Genomic DNA, 26,921 nt, shown 5'->3' on the forward strand with positions numbered 1-26,921 from the left:
AGTCAGGAGGACAATACGAAGGAATGCGACATTATGATAATAGTTCGGCGGATGGGATAGATCTATAATACCAAAAGCTAATTACGTCCGACATGTAACATCTCGACAATACGGAATCCAGTTTACCTGGTTTTGGTTTGTTATACACCTATTGATTTGCTATAAATATAGACACCATGCACGACACTTCATTGCGAACAATTTCGAGCGTTTGAGGTAAAAAAAAATAACACCAGCCCCAATTTTTCTTCAGTTAAAAAAAAAACTATCAAAACTATATTCTAAATCTGGTATATCCGTTAAGAATTTCCCTCACCCCCTTTTTTCTTTGGGGGGGGGGGGTGGGTGGTGGTGGCCCCAATAGCAGACCGCTGCTTCTGCACATTGTTGTAATTATGCTGTGATACAAGAATAAGGGCATGGAGGTATAAAAAAAGGGGCCATCCTCCTGTTTTATTCATACCAGAGTGAAAATAGTAGATGTGTCTGTGAATAATATTATTTTCTTTGCAATTAATACGGCTTTGACATGATAAACGAAACAGTATACCCACGTCATGATAAATGTCTATGTAATTATATCATGTATCCTCTCATGTACATCGTAAATTACATGGAAAACTTGACTGTGAAGGAATTCACTTACCCCTGAACTTGGCGTCATCTTGGGAAACAGGAAACGTAAAAAAAAAATTAATAAATCAAACCTCAGTTTTCCTCCCACGTTCACTTCCAAGGTCATCAGTTCGAAAAAGTTAGATACAGCGCTCTGCGGAATGAATAAAATATCATGAATCCATAGAGATATTGTAAGAAACATTTGCCAAGATATGCACCTGTTCCCGATTACATTTTAAGAAATTCCCGCTGCAAATTCTTTTGTTCTAATTTTTTTATAAAGTTCAAACGATAAGTGGCTAATCAACATTATAAATATATATTAATGCGTTTATATGGATTGCACTTTCTTGCTAAAAAAGTAATGTCACTTTTATTTCTATAACACTAATGCAAAGTGTGATACAATTATCAAAACATACTAACACTCTAAAGGTGAGATAGTTTTTACTATCTCATGGTGAATCGTGGAATGTTTTTGCCGTTCAATGGCTTGGTCAATATTTCCCACGGATCTCGCAAGAGGCAGCGCACTAACCTTGTCTCTCACCCCTGCGCAGACGAAATCTTGGCACGTTGCCATCCCGTACTATAATAATCCAGTGTTTATTTTTTGTGACCCCGCCGTTGTCGTAGTGTAGGGGCAATAAGAAAGGAAATAAAAGAAAAAAAAGAAGAAAGGAAATGAAAAAAGGAGGTCATCATAGTGAGTGACCGGAAAAGCTGAATGGGACGACGGGAGTGAGGTGAGGGCCGGGGGATAACGGGGGGGGGGGGGGGGGGGGGGGTAGATGACGGGTAGTCTGGATATAGCTAGTCTGAAAAAAGGTACAGACCCTGATTGAAACTTTGATGATCTACAAGTGGGTCTTCACACAAGACTAGCACAGGCTGTACACAAGTCATTGACAGTGACCTTAGGCTGCATGTTCAGACCATTATCTTTTGTATTTTGTATGTAATCAAATGTATTTCTTGTATTATGTTATTATGTTGCTATCTTGTGAAGTATGAAAATAAATTCAAAATTCAATTCAAAATTATGAAGGGGAAGTTCACCCTGACAAATAACAAAAATAGCAGAAAAAAAAACAAAACAAATATTGGTTAAGGTTTGAGGAAAATACATGAAAGATCGGAAATGTTGTTCCTTTTTTTTTAATTTTTAACGTCATATGCGAACAGATTCCCAAATATATCGTGTTGCAAAAATGAAACGACATAAAATGTTATTTCTCAAACAATTGAAAATAGTTTTATTGTACCTTCAGTGTGTGAACAGACAATTCATTTCACATCCGCTTCTGAAAGAAAAAAGAAAAGAATTTTATTCATCTTGAGCATAATGCATTTTAAACTCCGTAACATGTGGGGGCAGCTGCTTTTATATGACGTCACAAATTAAAAAAAAAAAATAATAATTTCTAAAAATTTCTTAATCTTTTGATGTATTTTTTCTCAAACCTTCATCAATATCCTTGTATTATTTGTATTATTTTTTTCTGGAATTTTTTTTCTTCAGGGTGAACTTCCCCTTAAAGCCCACATCACACTTATTCGGAATCAGCAGGAATCAAGCAGAAGCTGGAAAGAAAAAAATATTCAAAAAATCTAGAAATTTTTGGGAGGAACTTATAAATTCACCAAACTGGAGTTGAAATTCAGTAAATTGACCAGGTGTATCATCATACACGAGTCAAAATGAACCGCAATGGAGTCAGATTGATAATTCGTGCTACGTTCTTGGACATTCTAGGGGCATTCTAAACATCCTGACTGCATTCTGAGTGCATTCGAAATATTTTTGTCATTTCTTTTGGCCGTCCCGAAGGTTTTGGTCATGTTCAAAACATTCGAGGGATATTTTCGAACGGGGTTCGAAGTAGATTTAAATGACCAACTGGTGGTCAAACAATAGTCCTTTCATTCAGGTCAATTCTGCTAGATTCGGAATAAGTGTGATGGGGGCTTTAAAGGTTTGATTGCTCCGGAATCCAGAGACGCTTTCGTTGGTGCATCATGGACCACGGTTGGTGTGAACGCGAGATACGGACAATTTCGAAGAAGTCTACTCCAGAAATTGAAACCAGAAGAAAACAAAATCTTCAATTCTCTGAAGAATCGCCCGAACATCCCTTCCCCCATTCACCCAGCAGTTAAGTATACCAGGTCACCGTATTCCAATTGCCCAGATGACGTAGGTTTACCCGATAACTAATGAGTGAGAATTAATTCTTAATTGAATTCATGTCCTAAAAATAGCATTGACTTTTGCGCGTCAAATTAATTGTCACTTTTTGAGTGTCTGGGCATTGATTAAGATCCCTAATTCAATTTTAAGTGACCGTGTACCCTGGGCACGTTAAATTACAAATTAATGATCAATTGATACATTTATTTGATATATTTCAAAACCCGTGAAAAGTGGGGCTGGTGTATATAGTGTTTTTTGTTGGTAGGCTAAGGATGGTACAGCTTTCATTTGCCTTATATACAAGCATTGCTTTTCTTGGCAAGTCAGTTAATTTATCTTCTATATTTGTTATAAATTGTCATTGAACTGTCTATATTGTTTTGAATATGTACTATTAAATAAATCTAACTCTAAATCTAAAATCTACCTCATTTTTGTTTTTACCTTCAATAAAAACTTACTGAAAATGAAAGGCTCCCTTTAAATTCCATTCACTCCGCTCCCTCGCTCTCACCCCTCTACCTACACCCCAGCCCCCCCCCCCCCCCCCCGTCTTCACCTCACCCCCTGTCACGAAAGTAGACCGATTACAAGACTGTCTGCATTCACAGACAGCATCCAAATAAATATTGTGAATGGAGGATCATAGTCCCCGGTACTACACAACAGCTCAACGCTGATTGGCTGGATGTTCAGGCAAGCGGGTCAATGAACAGTAGTGGCCCCGCCCACCCGATTACCCATAAATTCGTCTCCCAGCCTGCGAACGGCATCAGTTAGATTTTCTTTCAATTTCGAAGAGCAATCGCTATTTTTTTTAGACATCATAAAGCATCACCATCAACCCTGCATCCTTTTCAATCTTTACTATACCATCTTCATCTAACTTGTGAGGAATCGGGAGGGAAAGATTGATCGAAAGCCCATCTTTTGCTGCAAGTTTGATAGAGAGGTTGCATCGATCTGAAGCTGTGAATTTTCAGAGTTGTTTTGGCTCGGAGTTTGTTGGTCAACAATACTACTATCGCACTCCACGTGGGTTTACTCGCGCGTTTGGAGAGACCGGTACACGTGGATATCTCGTCATATAACTGGTAAGTTGAACCGGTATATGGGGTCTTCTTGATATTCATTTCCCCCCATTTTGTACTAGAATGAGAAGGGACTGATATTGGGAAGGGGAATATATAGGGAAGTGATACTTTTAACAGATTGTAATGATAATTATCGAACCATATCCATGATATACCACATACTGGGTAAGGAAACCTGACTATAAATTTTAGTAATTCGATATTCGGAGTGGATGGGGGTAACAAGCAAATACATTACGACGAATGAATTACAAATCTGTTTATGTATTTTTGTTATGATATTTTTAGATTTATTTCTTCTGTGTATGACTTAAAAAGCCATCAACAGCTTTTAAAGACAACACTCAAACGGCGAACGGCATCAGATTTTCTTTAAAAAAATTCGTTGTATGTCTCCACTCATGGACCAATAAACCTGTATCTTATATTTTGTATTTAGGTATATATATATATATAATTATTTTGAAGATTGCAATAGATAGGCTATAATAAAACGGAGATCAGTGGAAAGAATACCTATTTTTTTGTCTCTATCACTGTTCTTCCATCGTGTTCATGAAGGCCTGTTATATTATGAATAGGCTTAGTGTCAGTGCATAAATGGCATCTCTGTTTAAGTTTGATGGTGTGTTTTCACATAGAAATTTGCATGCATTTTTAATGTTCGTAATAACGGGGAAAACGGGGGAGAAAATTTGACTCCACAACAAGTTCAATTTCATAAATCACACCGGTATTACAATGCAAACTTCAACAAAGTCATTTGTTAAATAAGAAAGTTGCTGCTCTTTTTGATGCAGTTTCGCTAATTTTAACAACATTATGTATGTGAATATATATATTACCATATTTTTACTGGTCATAAATCGAACAAAGATCCCGCCAACATCAGGAAAATTGACGGAGAACAGTAGCTTAACCAAATAACTAAAATAATGTTGTAAAGAATCGGTAAAATGGAATTGAGATGCAAGGAAGCACTTACCCTAACGACAAAAAAAAAAGAAATAAGGAAAAAAAATAATGTTCTATAACCAAGCCTGTGTAACTTTGGAAATTCTGTGATGGATACTCAACAGTTTACCAAAAGGGGCAAATCAAAGTTGGTCAATAAATTGAGAGGAAAATCAGTTTTAAATATTGCAATGACTTTGACATTCCAAAACTTACCGGAGAAAAATGTAATACCAGGGGCCTGAGACCAAGTTTTGAAGAGGGGTGCTGGTTTGTAAAAAACATAATAATAAAAAAAAGCAAAAACAGTTGACCACCTCGAACCCCCCCCCCCCCTCAAAAAAAGTGTCCACTCCTATTATGAAGGTGATTTTGGTTTTTGAAAAATGACTAGCAAAAAATGGATTTCGCTGATTTCGAGGGAGAGCTGTCTATGGTGTATGGCATACGCAGGACCCCCAGAGAATGGGGGGGGGGGGGGGTCTTCAGTAATCAGCACCCTCGCCTCCCTTGGCCATGAAGGGTATATAATGCCTAATCAAAATCGGTTAGCAAATGGAATAAAAATAAACATTTCGATTGGACAGAAATTGGCATAGGCCTAGTTGATATAATATTTAATTACGAATACGATCATCAAATGAGGTTCTTAAAGGAGAATGAAACCCTTGGAGCAAGTTAGCTTTTGTGAAAGCAGAAAAATCAAAGAATAAGATCAACAAAACTTTGAGTAAAATAGGACTAGCAATAAAAGAGTTATGAGCATTTGAATGTCGAGATCACTAATGCTATGGAGATCCTCCCATTGGCAATGCGACCAAGATCTGTGATGTCACGCACGTACAACTCTCCCATTCGGACACTGAAAATATACCCCAAAACATATCTTTTTGCTCATTCTAATCATATGACAAACGATTCATCAATGATATAATGTTGTGAAACCTCTGTACTTGTCATCTCATAAAGAAAGCACATAACCTTGTGATAGACTCTATAAAAGTGAGAATATAAGTGAAATAAGTACTAAAGTAATGAGGGAGTTGTACGTGTGTGATATCACAGATCTTGGTCGCATTGCCGATGGGAGGATCTACATGGCACTAGTGATCTCAATATTCAAATGCTCATAACTTTCTTATTATTCATTCAATCTTCCTCAAACTTTCAACAATATGTTTCTTTGATTTTTCTCTTTGATATGGATTCAGCTAGTTTCAAGGGTTTCATTCTCCTTTAATGTCTACTGCCAGATGAAATCGGTTAACCTTTCGAAAGCAAACGTTGTAGGAGATGTCAATTATTGTAATCACTTGATATGAGCAATTAAAATACAATTTGACAAAGAAATGACATAAAAAGGCCAATTTATTTACCAACCACTCCCAAATCCATGCCCACACACACACGCACGCCCACCCCACACTCACTCACACCCACGAACACAGACATACACAACTGCGCGTGTGAGCACTGGATCCATTAAGGCCTCGTCGGCGGGAAGGGGTGCGCGTGTCTTGTGTGGGTATTTTTTTGCGGGTGTGTGTTTTGATGTGGGTGTGTGTACAAGGGGTAAGGGGGGGGGGGGGGGCTTGCGGGCTGTTCGGCTCCTGGACGATCGGAGGTATGAATTTTCTCATTTCTACCATCCCACCCGTCCTCACACTAGTCCACTACACACAAAAATTATGAGGGTAGAAGAAAAAGTAAAGCATGATCGATTTAGGAAAATCAGTGCTTCCAAAGACCAACTTTTGACATTTACTCACGGAAGTCCCCCACCCTCCCTTCGATCATGTTTATTCGATTCTTTTGGTGATGATAATGATTTTTTACGTGATTACTAAGAAAGCATGAATGCTTGTCAGCAAGCAACCAGAGGACCGACGGCTTAAGGTCCTATCCGAGGGACCTGGTAATGAGGATTAATGCCTTACCAAAAGGCGCTAGTGCACCAAGTGGAAATCGAACCCGGGTCACCAGAATCCGACCCCCCCCCCCCACTCTACCGACTGAGCTATCGGGCCCTTAGAATTAGAATGAAATAAGGTTTTATCAATAAGCAATATGTTTCAAATAAATGGAGGCGCTTCATGCGAACAAAAAAAGAGCAGACCGGATTTTTTTTTCATTGAACGATATCGTTCATATTTCAAGTATCTACTCGTTTTGCCTCTCCAAGAAGGATGATTGCCATATTAAATTATTTCAATTCCCCAGAAAAAATTACGAAGACTGACATGTTGATGTCACAGTGGTGCTTATATTATGACATCCATTTATCGCAAGTCTGGAGACAATGTCATAGAATTAGAATCGCAAAACGAAGAGAGATGGCGTTGGTTATCCGACACCTGTTAAAAATCTGAACAGAATACATTATGACGTGGAAGGTAATCCAAGGCACTCTCAGGGGTTTGACAGTGTTTAAAGGACAAGTCCAACCCAACAAAAATTTGATTTGAATAAAAAGAGAAAAATCCAACAAGCATAACACTGAAAATTTCATCAAAATCGGATGTAAAATAAGAAAGTTATGACATTTCAAAGTTTTACTTAATTTCACAAAACAGTTAAATGCACATCCTGGTCGGCATGCAAATGATGAGACTGATGACGTCTTCCACTCACTATTTCTTTTGAATTTTACTATATGAAATATTCTAATTTTCTCCTCATTCTCCTTTGAAACAAAAATTAATTCCTCCCTGAACATGTGGATTTAGCATTGTTTGATCATGTTAATACTATATGGTTCAGTCAAGTTGGTCCATATTGCCAAATCAGTGAAAAATGAAATATTGTATAATTCGAACAAAGAAAACAAAAGAAATAGTGAGTTAGGGACATCATCGACTCTCTCATTTGCATGTCACTAAGATGCGCATATCACTGTCTTGTGAAAAATATGCGAAACTTTAAAATGCCATAACTTTCTTATTTTACATCCGATTTTGATGAAATTTTCAGCATTATGCTAGTTTGGTTTTTCTCTATTTATTCAAATAAACATTTTTCTGTGGTGGACTTGACCTTTAAAGGCAACTTCAAGCCAACCCTTTAAATGGAAAAAACACAGCTCCCACAGTGTGTGCCACAGTGTGGAACATAGCATGAAATCACCTTCATGCTGTTAAATTTGAGCAATTCAACAGCATGAATCACATAGTCGACCATGTCAACACATTGTGAACAGTCATACTATCGAGGTGTCAACAGTGTCAAAATAATCTTCACACTGTTGAATTTGAGCATTATAACAGTGTGAATAATATTTTCACAGTGTAGTCCACTATGTGAACAGTAACACTGTCAAGGTATCCACAGTGTGAAAATGTCTTCACACTGTTGAATTTGAGCATTATAACAGTGTGAATAATATTTTCACATAGTCCACATTGTGAACACACTGTGATCACACTGTATGACACCGTGTTCTTGCCAGCAGGGATATAGGCATGATGGCTCAGTGGTTTAGGATCCGTCTCACGATGAAAATTAGGTCGTGGGTTCGATCCCCTTCAGAGACATGATATTAATGTACCAAAGACATATATTGTAAACTTGGACCTTTTTCTTTCTAGCTTATTATTCATTTATAGGGTCGGATGGGAAAAGTTAAACACATCCTATTATGCACAGCGGCTGGTGGAGTAGCTTTACAACTGACATGGTCGCCTTTTTTCAGACAGTGCATGCTATCTGTAGGTCAATCGTTGGTACATTTCCTTCTTTTTCAATAAATCAGTTGATAATTTGACACGACTGATGCCAATAACCATTGACATCTTCAATTTTTATCCCTGTATGCCATCGTCAATAACAGTTGGTTATCGACGCCATATCCCACTAAACGAGGTGGTTACACTCTTGGGGCAAAATACTCCCATGATACATGTATACTTGATGAAAGGTAATCCGGATATTAAAATACAATTAGATTAATACGATTAAAGCATCGAAATGAATATAGACGTGATGTACGAAAACGATTTTTTTTTCGTGACGTGGTAGTTAAGTAAATCCACCGATCATTGGTATATATCAAATGTGACGTAGTAAGTCGATAGGCTTATGGAAAAGGGATGATATACGCGTTCATTATGTGAAAACGAATGTTTTCCGTTTTAAAATCTTTCATTCGACAACGTCGTGAGTTAAATGTCGGTAGTTTCGTCACTGATATATAGATGTCGTCACAAATGCCAGAGAAGGTTCAATAATTACATAGCTGATCGAATTGAGACGATTTTTTCGTATACGGTAGTAATTATAACGGCGATTAGAGGCACTGCTGATGTTTAGCAAATAAAAAAAAGTGAATAGTGTGCATGCCATCTAGAATTACCATGATAATCTTTGATAAAGGATATTTTGCCAATATTTTTTATGATTCAATGATACATTTTAACCACGCTTGATAATGATTTCGCAATAACTTGGTATTGTGTACCTGGGTTTTTTTTAAGGATATTTGGGGGAAGTTTCGTTATTCAAGAAACTCTATGGCCAAAGGCCAATTACTTTGTGGTCGATATGTTACATACCCGGAATTGAAGAATATGCCTTTTAATAAAACATTTAAAAAAAATCATCAAAATTCAATTCTCTGATCTTCTCAAAAGATAAGAAACATATCTCTAGTCACTGGCGGATCCAGGGGAGGGGGGGGGGGGGGACACATTCGGCCCGTGCCCCCCCCCTTGAGAGCCGTAATCAAAATCGATATGTAAATATACCACTTTTACCCAAGTGTGCCCCCCCCCCCTCTGAAAGTGAGGACCCTTTTTTCTGCTTTTCAAATTTCCGCGGACGAAATGACCTCCAATATTAGGTGAATTTTTTTTTTGTTGCTTGTCAATTTTTCAACGGAAAAATGTGCCCCCCCCCCTCTTTTGGAAAATCCTGGATCCGCCCCTGGCTCTAGTCTATTTGAAAACGTACTGTAATCATTTCCTTTGACGATATCTAAGGATGGGGGTATAAATATTTGAAAATAAGTGAACAATTTTTTATTTCATTTATTTGTACATTTGTACTGTATCATTTTTTTTTTTTTGGGGGGGGGGTATTTTTCTATACTTACTGAAAACGAAACTAATCTACATTACCATAATGAGACTATATGTGATGATCAAACTGTTGCATTATGGGTAATTAATCCGCGCTGTTATGAAGTTCAGTAAGACTTAAATCAGGTTGGTGCTTTACAAGTCATTGGCCTCGTCATGGTGCCTTTAATTTACATTATCTGTATTGGTTCTGTCAGTCTTGCTTGATTTAAGAGACAGCCAGCAGGGGTCAGATTAAGACTCATCGTACCAATCAATTTCATTGGCTCTTGTCCAAGTTTGATTGGGTGGATGTCATAAATGTTTTCCCCAGTCCTTGAGCGAGATGATAGATTGTGTAACGGCTCAATTTTGTACACGCCACCTTAGCAGGGTATCGACAACTTCATCTGTGACTGCATGGTGTCTTCGGAGGAATTGTGTTTCTTGTAAGGTGTTTCAGTGGGCGGGGGGGGGGGGGTCATCCGAGATATAGTTGTCCTCTAATATAATCTCTAGGATAATGTTTATGCTGAGGAGTATTGTCTGGTTGCGTTAACGAAGCGAGAAAGAGAGATACCCGTTCCGAGGATCCTATTTTTTACAATAAGCCCGCTCTAAAGCCCCCGTTTTTTGTCTCGCCCGCGGCACATACCTACCACTTTTTTGGTAGAGTACCCCCCCCCCCCCGGATCACTGATACAACTAGCTTTTTTAGGTGAAACCTAGCATTTGGAAAGGACCCGAAACAATTTTGGTTCAGGTATCAAAGAAATGTGGCTGTACTGTGTGTGCAGACTGGTGCTGCTGTACGGTATTGATTCTTGAGGTCAGATAATATCTTAATGAGCCAAATGTCGTCATCAGCCGGTAGCAGACTATCGTACAATCGGGAGTTTAAAATCAAAATGTTCCTCCTCCCTCCATTCATTTCACGCCTTTGAAAATTGTCAGAAACGAAACACATCGCATTGAATGCATGAAAAGATCTTGGCGCGTGATTCTTTTTTGGCACCTAGCCTCAGACTGAATTGACACGACGATCATGCCGAGTGATGTTTCATGATCAGTATTAATCAGTTGCATCGCAATGATCTTTAGGATATTGTTGGTGTTGGAATAGACACGTGGCGGACGTGCCTGATGACCACCTGTAGATTTTTGTAGGGTTGCTCAAATCACGGTGTTAAGAACTCCGTCCTCGTGGGCTTCTATCCGCGAAAATGTGGCGTTCGTGAGGTCGCTTACTTGTGCCCTTTTCAATCCACAAATATGTAACCACATCTAAAAATACCCCATCACACTTTTGTGATTGATAGGGAAAGTTCAACGTCAGGACGCATTTTTTCAGTGTCGACTCTTTTTTTTTGCGGTGGCTCATTGTCTGCCTTCCCCGTTGCGACGGTGAAAGGCCTCTTTATAGCGTTATCACAACTTTTCACACTTTTGAGGGTATGTCGAGAGAGCCATAAATCGAAAAAAAGACCCCCAACCATTCAAATATAATCATTATTAGCAAAATACACTCCAGACGGTGAAATGGAATAGATAGTATTCACTCATGAAATTGTGAACTCAAGGCCTTCTACGATAACCTTTGTTGCAAATTTGTTCAGTCATCGAGATTTTTGTTATCTTTATTTGTCATTTTTTCAAACATAGACTTTAAATATTTTGCCAAGGAAAACGCCATGGCCATGTGAACATGTCGGAAGTGTCTTTTTTGGCGACTTGACCCGAACTACATGTACATTCGGAGCAAAGATGAGAAATTACGATTGGAGCAAAGTTCCACCTGGAACGATACATGTTTTCTATTTAAGCAGTTAAGGCAATGTCTGAAACTAAATACGACCTATGTGATTATGCCATATGTGACCCCCTCCACCCTGAGCCTCCCCCTCAATACCCTCGCAGACTGAAATATCACTCTCATCGAATGTTCCGTTACAAAGCGAAAAGACCTCGATGTATTTTTGTTTTCGGGGGGATTCGGACGTTCATATTTCATTTTTTTAAGTCTCTGCTTCGAATCTATTAGCTGAACAGAATAACTCTCTTTTATTGAAACGTGCTAAAATTACTTTATAATTCAAATCCTGGGGTTCAGTCTAACAACAACAATTATGTCTATACAAAGGCGCCATTCCTGGTCATGACATACAATGTTAGTACACAAAGAGATCAAATGGTCAAAACACGCATCTGAGCATTCACTCGGCGCCACGAATCCGGGCACACACATGGAATTCTCTAATTTGTTGAATCTACGTCACACTATAGAGCTATTACAATTACATAACACCTTCTTGGTCTTAAATTACGCTTTCTTCAATCAAATATACTGCTTATAATCATACTGACTATTTAACCTTAAAATCATATCACATGAACATAACTTAAATACAATTTCGATAAAAATGTGTAATGCTCACCTGAACGAAGGATGAAGCGGGGTGAAGGTCACGGCTAATGAAGCCTGCCACCAACGACCCCCTTACGCCCCCATAAATCCGCGTATTTCATGCAACTCATGGATTGGATATTCATTCAATTTTTAATCAGTAAGTGACCCTTATCACCCTCCCCCTTTAAGTTGTGTAATGAATACACTATCTGAAGAATATCAAGGCAAATTATTTCGCCAAGCTGGTATAACCAATTACTTAGGAAAGATTCTTCGTCTATAAGTGAATCTGTCTTAGTAGCAGACTTATAATAATAATACCAACATGCTTATATAGCGCATATCACTGCCAAATGCGTCCCTATGCGCTTAATTGGATATTATTACCCCGGCTTTAGCCTCGCAGCCTTTTACAGCGCGGTGGCATTTCAAGGAATAAATTCCTGCCAGGTACCCATTTACCTCACCTGGGTCGAGTGCAGCACAATGTGGATTTCTTGCCGAAGAAAATTACGCCATGGCTGGGATTCGAACACACGACCCTCTGATTCAAAGTCCGAAGACTTATCCACTGGGCCAAAACGCTCCACAAGACAACATAAATTACTCTTGGGTCTTTGACGATGGCATGGCCGAGAGTGGTTTTAAACCCACAACCTCACGACCACGAGTCAAATGCTCCAACCACTAGACCACACGACCCTGCGGACTAGGTTCATAAATGTCATGATCATGAAATGTAAAACATATTGTAATCCAACCATGAAATACTTAATGAATTCAATTTCACTTTTATTTCATTGCAAACAGACCGCTTTGGAACTTCTGATAAGCAATTTGAGAAAAGGGTTTCTTCAGGATCCTGGTTACGTAATCGACCATGATGCCGACCACCAGCATACGTTGTCAGTGGCTACTGATCAGCATCGGGACAGTCCTCATCATCCCCGCCATCAACCTTGCCTCAGCCGGTCATGCTAAACACAGAGGTTCGATGTCATTAGACAGGCGAGGAGGTCACAATCAGCCTTCATCATCAGACTCGACGTCCTCGTCGTCATCCTCTGAAACGCTCCCAATCAATCCCGACCACCAAGTCGAAAATGAAGAGCATAATGTCATAGCGAGTAATAGCACATCACCATCGCTTCCTCTGATTCAAGATGGCGGTGAAGTCAAGTTGCCCAGAGGATTTAAAATAATCGCTCTCGACGAGGACAATAAACCATTTATCGTCATTCCAAACATGCATCATCTTTTGGAAAACAATAGTGTGAGTATCAATTTTTAGAATATTTTCCATATACTGTTTCATATTTTGGAACGTGGAAGACACAAGTAGTCAACAAATACCACGGTAGGAATGAAAGAAGTTGTACTTTATTCAGTAAACTTAATAAATTATGCCACCATTTCGAGGGGATTGATTATCGGATATTACACACCATTTTTGAAAAAAATTGCGATAGAGCAAAGCGAGCGACCCAACAAATATTAAATAATGTGACTCAAAATCAGTTTAAACTTTGGTTTAAATTTTCAACGGGTACAACTTAATGTGTATTTTGGGGGTGCAAGAAGGGTAGGAGCGTATCTGTTAAATGCATAATTAGGCTGAAACGCTCTGAAACGAAGTTGAATCTCGGACAAAGTGGTATTCCTAATTTTTTTCTTAATTTTACGTCTACTCCCAAATAAAATTTCGTCAAAGAAAAGTCTTATTTTTCGTCCGCGGATCAACGTCACAAGTGAAATGAGCTCACATGGCTGACAATTGCTCACAGCTACTGGGAGATCGAATGATTTATTTTTATCCGAGTAATCAAATATTGGAATCGTTGATATGTACCCGTCTAAGATATCACGACCTCTCGCTGTTTTAGAATGGTATATTGTAATACAAGCTGGACTCTCTTCCGCGTATGATTGAGTAATGTTTTCATAAACTCATTTGCCATATTATATATAGCTAAGTTTGCATTTTCTTAAGAAAGTTGTTGAATCTAAAGATGCGACCGAGACTGTGTAGCATGTCTGGGGATTATTATATCAGGCTTATATTGAAGGAGATCATCTCAAGCGTTCATTGCGATGTAAAGTGATAGGTTGATCATGTCAGGACTTTAATACCCGACCTGAAAACCCCAATACCCGGCCTACATGCTCATATAGCTATACAATGTTTGATCAAACCCTTCATTGGTAATTGTGCCATGATGCAAAAACGAATAACGATTGGCAGCTCCGACCTATCCTTGCCTCGAAGTCTTATATACCTTATAACATGAGATAAATGATATGATATTGTGTTTTCATCGGTAAATAAGCTGTCTGGCCTGATATGTCTGGATGGAGGCAATGGCACGGTTTTTTTCGAATGTCATTTTCAAAATCATCAGACAACCTTCACCTCTATCAAAATCTTGTACGCTGCACTTTAGCCTGGATTTTTAAAAAATGATTCAAACATATTGAAACAAATATGGCGAAACTCCATTAATAACCTAGTAAGGGATAATCAAAAAATAATTTTAAAAATTTGACTTCAAATGCGAGTAGCTCACCCATTTCTTTGGATGAAAAAAATCCACAAAATGCTATTTTCTCAGAAAGAGAAGGGAGTAAGGATGAGTGTATCTGTATCATCACATACATTATTCCGTAAGGGGTTTCATGATAAAAAAAATTGTAGTCATATTTAACCGTTTATGAAACTAAGTCACAGCACATTACAAAAGGGGCAGTTGCTTGCATGTGACGTATGTGACATATCAAACCAACTCTTTACAATCAATTATCACTTTGCGTACATAGTTCTCTCACTATGATTATACTGACTCCGCCCCTGTTTCCCCATACAACCAAATGGGCACCTCCGGCCTCCGTTTTATTCAAAACTGATAACATTTGAGTGAAAATTATTTCAAGATCAATACAACTTACCAAAATCATATAAACTATAAACGGGATAGTCAGTGTGGATGAAGTATAGCATCGTATATAAGTAAACATTCTGAATAGCAATTTGAAACTATCTAGAATATCGAGTATGTTGAATATTTTCACTCAGAGATCATCGGTTTTGACTAAAATGGAGACCGGAGGTGTCCATTTGGTTGAATGGGGGACAGGACGAGTATAGGCGGCGTCGGGGTACTTTAAAAAGGGACAATGCGGTCTGGCTATATGTTTTTGTATCGGTTAAATTATACGATTTACGGAGGTAAATTTACACGAACTATATCTCTCTTCTTTTGCTCTTCATTTCTTCCTATCTTCCCTTTTATCCTAATTTATTTTTTAACAAATAATTTCTTCCCAAAAAAATCATAAGAGGGGGGGGGGGCGCCCCTACCCTGCTGTAGTGCCGCCCCAGTAACTTTGGATCGGCATGTTGTTACAAATGTCACTCACGCCCGTCTTTCGTCAGTTGGTACATTCGGAAGGAGCAACTGACATTAAAAACTACTTAAAATCGGATATGTTTGGCGTCTGATAACTCAAATCCCTAATGGGAATAAAAAGAAAGGGCACGCTTACATTTCACAAAAAATTGCCCTCTCCAGAATCATGACCGAACTTTTTGGTAACATTCGGATTTTTGTGTTGAACAATGAAAGGTGAAAGAAAGGTATGGCATATTTAGGTTCACGTTGAGGTTCCCAAAACACTTCCCATGCTGGTGGACATGATGACATACATAGAGATATTCCAACAAACAGGCATCTGTTTCGTTTAAAGCCACTGCCACTTTGAAAATCATCATCATCATCGCAGGGACTAAACACTTCTCAAATGGTTCCCGTTTGCGAACATAATACGCGAACCGTTTCCCCAAGTCTTGTTACAATAACAAACGTAAATTTCTACCACAAAAAAATTGCCATTTGGCCAATCCTATTAAAGGATTTCAGTAGCTTTTAACAGTTATTGCAAATTTGTTAATATAACAAGTTTTATGAAACGGGCCCCTGGTTCCGTACACTGGATGCAACAATTTGATCACGTGTTCTTGTAAGATGATTTATGCCCAATTAATAATCTTCTACTCTTTACGACATTGATACCACAAAATAATTATTGGTATGAATGGTATTGTCTTAGCTCTAAACGATATGAATGAATTGAAATTATTACCAAATCTCACTGTCAGGTACAATTACGTGGATTATTACATCACATATGAACAAAACATTTGGTAATTGGAGCTAACATAATAGCAAGATGCTAATCGAGGTTAGCCCCAAATATTGTCATTATTGTTTAAACAATAATTTTAACTAGATCACAATATTGTACATCAATATTGCCTATATCTTTCTTTCACCTTTGGATATATTCTTATCTTGATTTTAAATTTGAATAACATTTTGGGGATGTTCCGTACGACATTCCGTCCGAGGTGGATCTTTCTATACTAGTCGATACTGTTTATCGACATTAATGATCGGAAATGTAACAAGTGGCTTTAATTAAGGTATTAATTTTCTTTCATGTTTAGTGTAAAATGGATTGTTTTATTTGCTGCGGGTGGAAAAGTGCTATTTCCTTACCAGACACGAGTTGGGCTACTGGATGCGCATGTGTGAAAGGGTGTGTGTGTGTGTGAGGGTGTGTGTGTTGAAAAAAAGGTGTGCGAGTGTGTTAGGGTGTCGGGGTGTGTGTGGTGGAGGGCGCTATACTGCCGCTCATTCGAAACAGTCTGTTGTCATTCATTGTTTGTATTCTTTAACATTGCTTTTGGAAATATACTTATTATTGAGTAGGTCACAATGTCTATGTCTAATCTATTTTAATTTGGCGTTAACTATAACTATTTCAAATATGTGTAGTCTTATTGGCGGTATCAGCCAATCAAAACAATTTTCCCCGGATTTGAAAGACAACAATTGTAGGTGTAAGAAATCACTGATCACTAAGGATTTTGTACAAATACGTGTTGCATATATTTAGGATGTCGCAAGTTTGATATAAGCCAACGGCGTATTGTTCGGTGGTACGGGCAATTGGAAATCTTTGCCCATCTATTAAAAAAATGTAATTCATTGCATATAAAATTTAAAATCACAACTAATAACAAAGTACTTCCAATACTTAGTCGATTGAACTCACATGACAAATATCGATATTTTCTTTTCGCTCACTTGCATTAAACAACTCTGATATTCTAAGGAATCAAATTTCAGCTCCATCAGATTTCATGCCTCAGAGCGCTACTGGTGCAAGCATTTTCCGTTTTTGTTCAATCTCTTGGGATATTTTGTCTTACTAATCACCGGTGGGCATCATTATTTTTGCTCTTACGTGTACCTACGTTGACGTTAGTTGTGACGTTTGGTACAAGGGTTATAGCGGGGGCAGGGAGACGAACATCGGATTCAACTTGAATGAACCACGCATTGCCTAAGTAATATTGATTCTAATCATTTGAAAATCGTTATCTTCGGGATTTCCAAGATGTCGAGCTCAACTGTTCACTTTTAATTAGACTTTTGCTTTGAAGTTAGCCAAACCTGACAAGGACTAGACGAAAGATGTTAATCTTTCCACGTGTGTTATATTTTTCTTCTTCAAAACGGCGAACATTCCCTTGCATTTCATTGCGCGTATGAATAAAAACACGATTTGGGTTGCGATAATGCGTGATGGTTGAAGCAGTGGTGGCCCTTGGGGAAAACCGAAGCGTTAGATTAGATGCCTTTTCATCATGTTATTTGGTATGGTTTTGAACGAAGCAGTATGTTGCCGAGACAACATTCCGCCGGTGTCTGTCATTGGTTGTCTTCTTCATACGCGGTTTTCTCGTCGTTGGCATGTCCTGTTATTTCGTGAAAGTTCACAATGAGTTCATACCCTCTCATGTGGATGTCCTATTAAGATTTCTCTTGAATTTTCTAGAGAAAAAGTGGAGGATTGTCCCGGCATCCAGGGGTCAGACTGTGTCTGTATGTAGATTCTATTGTCCATGCAGAAATGAAATCCAGGTTATCGTAATTCCCCGACCACATGCTCTACATGGCTTTTACCATGCTTGACCACATCCACAAGATAGTTTCTTCCAAATTTGTTAAATCTGGTTCTGAATGCAAAAACAGTTCAATTTTTATTGAGTAATTCTCTCAGAAAAAAGTAATGTGTTTTTCTGTTACATAACTTGTTTAGTCAGGTTCTAAATGCGGGAAAAAGAAATTGTCTCATTTTCATTAAGCGATTTTCTGAGAAAGAATCAAAAGTATCAAATATATATATCAACAACTAGAACAAAGACAATAAGCACCTGCATTCAGCAACACAGAGGATTTTTCGTCTTCTCAGATATTAATTGGGGGTAGAATCGGTGATATACCCCATGACGCGCCGATGCTGCCCAATATAGACCTTCGTCAATCTGAGATTTGAGTGGATAAAACGTTATACGATAGACGTTGACGTGAACTTTTCATTGACGGCAATGAGTAATATAAATTAGTGGCACCATAAGTCCAAATGGTGTAAGACTGTTGTTAGTCACGGCAAGACGGTATAACTGACCGTCTGCTTTCGTGTCCTTCCTGTGTTAATAACTTAAGGCAAACATTTGTTTGTGTCATGAAAAGGAGAGAAGAAAATGGGATAAGTAATATGGAATGTATCTATTTGTGAAGGAAGGAGGTCAATAAACGACTGGATTAGGTCATGCATAAGCAGCTATTAAAAGTGTCAGTAACCTTAAAATGTCCTTTACTGTTAAAGAATAAAAAGTGCGCGATCCCTGATCATGAATGATTAATGTGATGCCGTGTCGTTGATTGTGATACGAGGCGCAAAAATATGAAAATCAATTCTCCTGACGTTTCACCAAGAAGTCGTAGTCTTCCATAAGGATCCGATAGAAAAAGAAAAACAAAATTAAGAAAGCTTAAAAATCAAGATATTTAGTACAAAAAGAATTACCACATAAGAATGCTTTTAAAATGCGTATACATCGATACACACTACGATTCAAGCATTTTCACTTAATTATTGTATGGTAAAAGAGCAGTACATGATATATGTATCCCAAGATGCCGTCGGCGGGAATCGAACCCCAAGTCTTCCCTGTGTTTAACAGGCGCCCTAGACCACTCGGCCACGTCACCTCCACATAAATACTGGTAACAGAAATTTAATCAATCAATTTGATTGTAGGCTCAATTTGAAATTGTGTCAGAACAAATGGACAAAACGATAAAAGTTAATTTTTTGTATTTACCTTCTCATGACATGTTTTATCTCAATTTACAGGATTTGACGAAGCTGCTGAAGTCTGCTCTGAGAGAGGCTCATCGGATCAAGCGTTCGCCATCGTATTCACCAGCGGAAACGTCGTCATCGAGAGGATCGAGGCGATCGGCTTGCAGATTCGAATACCAAACGACTGTAATCAGAGAAGGGCACTGTATTCGATTTGGAGATTTTCCCGCCTGTTTATCCGGAGATCAATTGTACCCTTTCGCACGTGATTGCTAGCCGATAGATGCATCTTTGGACAAGCAGTCATTTCGGAAGACGGTTCACGTATCGCGTATACAGGGACGTTGGTGAGCCACGCGTCGAAGATATCTTATGGGAAGCACTTCTGCAAGGTGCATTTGATTCATGCGTATTACCGAGGACCCTTTGGCATGTTGAGGGGAGACTGTGTATTCCACTCATCGTGGACATTTCTTTTTATATGCAGATCAGTATGATTCGCGTTTGTACAAAGAAAGATTTTAAGCTGTATTTAAATCAAGGGAGGTTCTATATGTTGATAGTATTATGTACATATTTGGAGAGTTATGTATTGAGATGAATTGAGAAATTGAGCAAGGAGAGAAAATCAACAAATTGACTGCAATTGATTTTTAAAAAGAAATAGATTTTAATTTGATGTAGAGTTTAAACAGAAGGTACTGACTTGTCGGTGTTTTATTATCACCTGTAATCGATAACATGATCTAGTAGAAAGATTGAGAAAGTCTGACTGAATTCAGCATGATCGGTAGATTATTACAGTTCACCAATAATATACGATACCACAGGTCCTAAAATGTATTCACCATCGGATAACACACATGCACAATTTTTTACCGAGGGAATGTTTCAGAAATCTGATCGTAAATTTGCGATTGATTTGATAGGCAACTTAAATATGGCATGCCAAATGGAATCCTGACTAATTTTATCTTGGGGCTGTCGCATAATACTGAGTTCCCACTGTCACTACTTGCATCACGATTCAAACGGCGAACTTAATCGTTCAGTAGTCGTAGTGATCTTGACGGATCGTATCAGATCAGTAGTGGCAATCGTATTGATCATATCAAACAAATTTGAATGGTTCACAAATTTTCGCGATCAGTTACAAAAGGCCAATCGTGAATTTCTTAAAGGATCGCACGACAGCGGGAACGAGGTTTTAAGAATTACGATCAAACGCAACACAAAATATTGAACGCAACTTGATGTTCAACTTAAGAAACGTGCGTATTATGGACTTTGATTGATTTCTTGAGTTGCATTTAATCACAGCTCATTATGAAACTGGTCCCACATCACCTGAGAGTGAATAATGTTAATGATATGTATTTTCATTAAAGCGGAGGAAAGATTGATCCCATTTAGAATATAGGAATATAGGATCTTATGTAGGAAAAGCAGTTTACATGAGCGCAGACCTGTAATGTCATTCGGTATTCATTATTTCAAACGTCGAGTTATGAAGTGCTTTGCGATGGATAAACCACCCAAAGTCACTCCATTTCCGTTCGTTAAAGAATGATCAACACGTCAAATGATATCAATCACTCAGCACAATGTGAGGGATTTTTCAATCCTCGACGCACGACGGATTTAAGAACATAGTATAATGTATTGCCAAATGCCCCACATGACAATGAACAACCAAGAAGTCTTTGTCGAAAATTGGTGAGTCAAGGCGGCAGTTTCGTCCTAGAATGTGTACAAACGACGCACATGTATTTGTGCAATTTTTCGTCAGCTCCGGAACTTAAGACGAAGTTCTTCAATTATCGACAAAGACCTCCCAGCTGTTTACTTTCGATTGACTGACATTTTCAATACACTTACTAAGGACTTGAATCCGTTCTGCGTCGCGGGGTGAACATTCCCTAGTGGTAGACTACCACGAAAGCAATGACGACATTGACGACGTTTTCGGATACTGAAAACATCAAAACACATTCATTAGTGTGCTAAAAAGATGACGGAAGGATACGTTAAAGGTCGAGCATTATAATTACTGACAAACAAACCAGTGTTTGTGTTCCTGACCAGACAATTATATGGTTATCATTCATGCAATTGGCGACGGCGAAGAGTGAAGTTTGTGGATGTTTTTATTGAATCCGATTGTTTCCATGGCGATAGAACGCACACGTACATTCTCATTGAACAAGGGGATACATTACGCTTTCCAGCGTCAGTTTGGCCTCCCTGATTGAAACAACTTGAAGCAAATAAAATACATATGTATTGTGTTTGATAATGCTTAAGTCACACTATGGTAACGAACTCCATATCGATCCAAGCAATTACGTTCTTGCGAGCGGTATATCATGGTTCAGTTTGGAAGTAGTGTGTCTGCGGCATTTCAAAGTGTTTGTTTGTGTAATATTCCACTAGCCACGTTATAAATTACTGTATTCGGAATATTAACTGTCGTCAGTTACTTCATGGATGTTGTATTTCATGGAATATTTGTCATTCTGTATGTATTTCATATTTTGTTGTGTCTCATGAGTATTAGGAATTCAATTACTGCCATTTTCCTACATGCAGATTCCGCTACTTAAAGTACTAAATGTATATTTCGCATTGTTCGTGATATGTGAATTTACATATTGTATTCTAATATTTTATGTTGAATAAAATGAGAACATTGATGCCTTGAATTTGACCAATGTTGTCTTCACTTCAGGAGCGAGGTGTGTGTCAAGAAGGCCTATTCTAAAAAAAATACCCATCAGTAAAAGGATGAGTTTGTTTTTAATAATTGTCTAAAATTATTTTTAGGCCAGTAATGAGAGCTAGAAAGCATAGATTCAGTTTTCTGATCATGTAGACCTATATTTCATTTATCATGAAATAGTATTTGAATATTTATAAGTTATCGAATAAATCACATTTGCATACGATAAAAGTACCGTTAACATTAAAAAATAGGGTATCGATATTTATTTCATAACTCGTTTTGCAATGTGAATTGATTTTTCTTTTATAAGTTTGAAGGATGAAGTGAATTTTATTTTTCTCGCGTTTTGAAATGGACGGATGTGATTTTCCCCTTTTCTGCAAATGTGTAAAATTATGATCGTTTATCCTTACGTGTGTGTGTATATATTATCTATTGATTGTTATATAAGTTTATTTTTTATTTTACAGATTAAAGTAATATTTATGATTGATAAAAGAAATGAAAATGACTGCCTGTGTATTCTCTCACTTGTTTTTCTTAAACTACACTCTGAAAACAGAGAAGTAAAAAACTACCTCAATTGGGTAGAAAGGGAACATGCATGTTTGCTGGGTAACCCCCCCCCCCCAATATTGGGAAAAATGTATGTTCCAACGCAACATTGCATAAAATTTACAAAATATTTGTTATCCTTTTACCCAACAAGCATGCATGTTCCCATTTTACCCATTATTGGGTAGAATTTTTTTTAGAGTGTACGAACACAGCAAAAACTGTGGTGATTGGTGTACAAAGATTACCCAGGTGTTAAATTTTGGTTTTAGTTCAACATATGTGGGACTTATTACAACACCCTTGATTGTTACTTTTACACTATATGGTGTTAGGTTCAATCTCTCGTGTGTAATTTTAACACCTCACACTCTTAAAAAGGTTTGGAAAAAAAGGCCAAATTTTTTAACCATCACTGGGCAACAAACTGTCCACACAACTATTGGTTTAACTCTGTCGAAATTGGGTAATAAAAACTAATAATTATGTAATAAATTCAGTTAGATAATAATTTCCCAGAATACATATATATCTTTTTACCAACATACATTACCAAACACAGAGGACAGTATATAACCAAACATTTTAAGTGTGCAGGGTGCAGTGCTCTCGTGAAACCAACTGGTGTCAATTTTAACATCCCAGTTTTTACAATGTCCATCATAATTATGTATAATTAGAAAAGAGGTTTTCAAATGTTCATTAAAATTGTCAAATGCCGCGCCTTTTTATCTGAAGCGTTACAATATTAATGAGAAAATGGAAATGATAAATAATGCTTAGAATTATTTATCAACAGTACCTTGTACCCGCCTTAGGTTGTACAGACACACCAAAATTAGTCTTAATGGGGGAAAAATAAAAGTTTGCTTTTCAGGTCAAACCTAAAAGTACATTCGATTCAGTGCATATTAGTTATTCTGATCCTTACCATAGTAAATAAAATAGTTTTATTTGAATAAGTAATGTTGACAAAATGAACTTAATTCAACGTATCAAAAGTACATGATTCAGTTTAAGTAGTGAAAGATCATTCGCCATTATTTCATCCTAAAATTAGTTGACTGCGAAAAAGACACAAATGATAAAGCTAGTAGGCATACAGGGAGAGATGGCGCTTTACTTTTATAGATTTGATAAATAATATAATGTAAGACATAAGATAACATTAATGTAAAAAAAAAGAAGAGGAACCAAAAGTTTGCCCTGCGGTATACCGCACACGGCAACGGGAAGTGCGGAAGAATTGCCTTTGTTTACAAGCATGACAAATATGTGTCTGTGAAATTACTCCGACAATCTGCACCCAGTATAGGACATGGACTATGAAACATGACAAAAGAAATATGTTCATGATAAGAATCGATTGCTTTAATCCAGGAATTTAGTGATACAGTAATATACAAATCTCTGAAGATATCATATACCCGGCGCACTGGCGTATAGATGGGGTGGGGGGCTTGGCTGTAAAACAACACAACAAAATTCTCACTACCTAGCAAAAAACAAGGGAAAAGCGATTTTGTGTCTCGCCCACTTATGGAAATAACCAGAAATATCGTGATTTGCGAGGGCACGCAACAGAATTGTATCAAAACTTCATTGTGAAATGACTGGGATGGAATAACACTTGTCATAGGAGTCTTGTACGTAAACTTTAATGTTGACCTGAAAATGTCCGTTGAATACCATGTGACATCTGACTGCAGCATAACATGCAGGTCGCCAAAGTACATCTACCATCCAAGTTTGGTTGAAAAGTGACTTACGGTTGCGGAGTTAGGTGTCATAAGAGAGTCTTGCATGTAAACTTTAATGTTGACCTGAAAGTGACCTTTGACCTTATCATGTGACCTCTGACTGCAGCATAACATGCAGGTCCCCCAAGTTCATCTACCATCCAAGTTTGGTTGAAAAGCGACTTACGGTTGCGGAGTTAGGTGTCATAAGAGAGTCTTGCATGTAAACTTTAATGTTGACCTGAAAATTACCTTTGACCTTACCATGTGACCTCCGACTGCAGTATAACATGCAGGTCTCCCAAGTCCATCTACCACCCAAGTTTGGTTGAAAAATGACTTACGGTTGCGGAGTTAGCTGTCATAAGAGAGTCCGAGTGCATGTAAACTTTAACGTTGACCTGAAAATGACCTTTGACCTTACAGTGTGACCTCCGACTGCAGCATAACATGCAGGTCCCCCAAGTCCATCTACCATTCAAGTTTGGTTGAAAAGCAACTTACGGTTGTGGAGTTATGTGTCATTAGGTTTGTGACGGACGGACGACGGACGACATTTGGATCCCTAAGTTTCGCCTTCACCTCTGGTGGGCGAGGCAAAAAAGGAGAAAAAGAAAGAAAGCACGATATCATATTCTGCATATTCGGTCAAAATCTATCAAAAAACATCAAATTTTTGCCCGCTTGCTTCGCTCGTATTTTTTGGGTTGAGATTTCGCTCCTTTCGCCATGTCTGGGCCCCCTCAACATTTTTTGGCTCGTAATGCTTCTATCCCAGTGGAAATATTTTCGCCGTTTGCCAAAATGAAAGTTCTTGCTAATGTAGAAAGTGTAAATGGCACTGTGATTTTGGCGCAAAACTTAGAAACCGTAGAAAAAAAAAATCATCGATGGTGTAGAAAACAAGGCAAATTGACGTCACAATTGGCATATCAGCTGATAGAATGTTGTTAGATATTACTTCCATGATCTATTGGCCTTTATAAAGCAGGAAGCAGAATGTTTGGAGACACGATACATTTAAAATGTCAAAGTATCAGGTCTATAACGCTCCTGATTTGGTAGCAATATTCCGGTCCCGTTCTTGTTCATATAATTGATGAATACTAATTACAAGTAATACCAGCCGTGAAAATAATAAGCGTTGTTTTTTCCCCACCTGGGGTCCGTTGCAGAAACAGTTGCGATCAAACGCAACTCAAAACAATTGATTTTCAGCCAATGAAGCATCCGTATTCGGGACTTGCGCTTGATATTTTGACTTGCGTTCAAACGCAACTCTTTCTGCAACAGGCCCCAGATATGACAAGTCAGTTCAGAAAACACCAATTTGTTTGAAAAGGTCACATATTGATGTTAATAACATTATGTGATCTGCAATATGTATGATTTGCTCGGAATGGGGTTATGTACTGTCCGCCTTTTCTAAAATTCTCAGGAGGTTTGAACTGTGCAATCGGTATTAAGATTAGATTTTTGTCAAAATTCATTTGGATGTAATCCGCATATAAGATGATACATGAAAAAAGTAAAATGGGAGAATATGATTTCCATCATAAAGGTCAATAATATTATTGTCATATGAAAGCAACTAGGGGTTTTTAACCATGGAAATAAAGGCAGTCACTGATGAGACATGCGGGGCATTTCCCGGGGCGGATCAACCATTGGCCGGTGGGGCGGGGATACATTAGAAATTTTGTGCCAAACAAACCACGAATATCACATAGGACTATAGTGTATGCACTTCATGTTACTTACTCAATTAACTCAGGTGCGTAAGCAAGGTGGCGGGGGGGGGGGGGAGTCTAAAGCTTCTCCCTAACTTCAAAATTTGTTATAGTCAATCATGTATCAATCGAAGTTTCGTGATTACCTAGACATAATGCACCACATTTATTATTAAGTCCAACCCACGGTGTTTGAACCGACATATAGGAATGCGCATCCATTTTTTTTTTTGGGGGGGGGCATGGGGTAGGGTCCATATAGTTTAGTGTTTATACATCACAATTGTGTATTTGATGGAAGGGGGATCGGAAGCTACATTCAATTTCGAATTGCCAAACGATGCATCTACAATGACTATGAATTTCCCAGGTTACTTTAGATCTGATATTATTTTTTTGTTATACTGCAAGTAACGCCAGCGTAAATACGATCATCATAATTACACCATACCTAGTAAACATACTCTGTTGGGAAAATGTGAAGAGAATGAACCACGGCTACGCTACGTGCAATTTGAATGTCATCGGAATCATTTCTGGTTCATTAACCACTGCTATCAGGGTATTTTTAGGGAACACCGAGTATAAACATGATTAATATCGTTCGCTGAATTCCCACAGGTAAATATATTTTCCTCGCAGTCT

General features: G+C 38.0%; 1 protein-coding gene across 1 annotated transcript; it reads left to right on the forward strand.

Moving 5' to 3' along the window:
• Positions 1-13,192: 13,192 nt before the first annotated feature.
• On the forward strand, positions 13,193-22,748 carry LOC129269089 (uncharacterized; the record flags this gene model as incomplete). The annotated part of the gene is made up of 2 exons (XM_054906542.2): positions 13,193-13,591; positions 19,582-22,748. Coding segments are annotated over 2 exons (624 nt in total), but the record flags the coding sequence as incomplete, so codon positions are not given.
• Positions 22,749-26,921: the final 4,173 nt, after the last annotated feature.

The sequence above is a fragment of the Lytechinus pictus genome, chromosome 10, assembly GCF_037042905.1.
Source record: "Lytechinus pictus isolate F3 Inbred chromosome 10, Lp3.0, whole genome shotgun sequence".
Classification (NCBI taxonomy): domain Eukaryota; kingdom Metazoa; phylum Echinodermata; class Echinoidea; order Temnopleuroida; family Toxopneustidae; genus Lytechinus; species Lytechinus pictus.